Source organism: Terrapene carolina, unplaced genomic scaffold (assembly GCF_002925995.2).
Source record: "Terrapene carolina triunguis isolate 2854851 unplaced genomic scaffold, T_m_triunguis-2.0 Scaffold25202, whole genome shotgun sequence".
Lineage (NCBI taxonomy): Eukaryota > Metazoa > Chordata > Testudines > Emydidae > Terrapene > Terrapene triunguis.
Window position 1 is genome coordinate 2,665 of NW_020689553.1, and position 725 is coordinate 3,389.

The window sequence follows — 725 nt, forward strand, 5'->3', positions numbered from 1 at the left end:
CCCCCCCCCCCCCAGCTCCATCTCCACCCTGGCTCCATCTCCACCCTTGTGTCTGACAAGATCAGTGCACCACCCCAGCCTGCTGCGGGGCCCCAGCACCCCCACCCCACTGCCATCAGGCCCTGCCGATAGCCCCTCTGCCCCCTGCCATGGGGCCCCATCGCCCAGTCCCTCTCCTCACCCTCTGACTACCCCCAGCCTGCTGCAGGCTCTGCCCCGTCCCCTGGACTTGGCTTGCACCCCGATTGCAGAGTGGGTCCCTGGGTCCCAAGGCTCTGTGCCCCCCCCTCGCGGGTTCTTCTGGGCCCAGCCGTCTTCCATTTTCCTTCCTTGTGGGCTGGACACGTGGGCATCCTGCCCCAGGGCCCAGCGCCCCGAGGATCCGTGTTCTCCTGGCCCGCGGCCAGCGCACGGTGCCTCTGACCCGACAGGTTCCCCCCGCAGCAATTCCACGAGGCAGCGTATCTGGCCGACGACCGGCACGACCTGCTCGGCGCCATCAATGAGTTCCTGGACTGCAGCGTGGTGCTGCCGCCCTCCGAGGTGCAGGGCGAGGAGCTGCTGCGCACCGTGGCCCACTTCCAGCGCCAGATGCTCCAGAAGCGCGAGGAGCAAGAGCGCCGGCTGCTGCTGGGCACTGCGCTGGAGCCCAAGTCATCCGCTGAGAAAGGTAACGGGCCCAGGGCGGGGCCAGCAGCACCCCCTGCCCTGCCCTGCTGGGCCCT

General features: G+C 69.4%; 1 protein-coding gene across 1 annotated transcript in view; it reads left to right on the forward strand.

Annotated features, from left to right (window-relative positions):
* Positions 1–715, forward strand: part of LOC112121247 (anion exchange protein 2-like) — a gene marked incomplete at both ends in the record, with an annotated part of 3,008 nt that extends 2,293 nt beyond the window's left edge. The window contains one exon of the mRNA XM_026662268.1: positions 445–715. Coding sequence (XP_026518053.1) covers positions 445–715 — 271 coding nt within the window. The remainder of the gene's footprint in view (positions 1–444) is intronic.
* Positions 716–725: the final 10 nt, after the last annotated feature.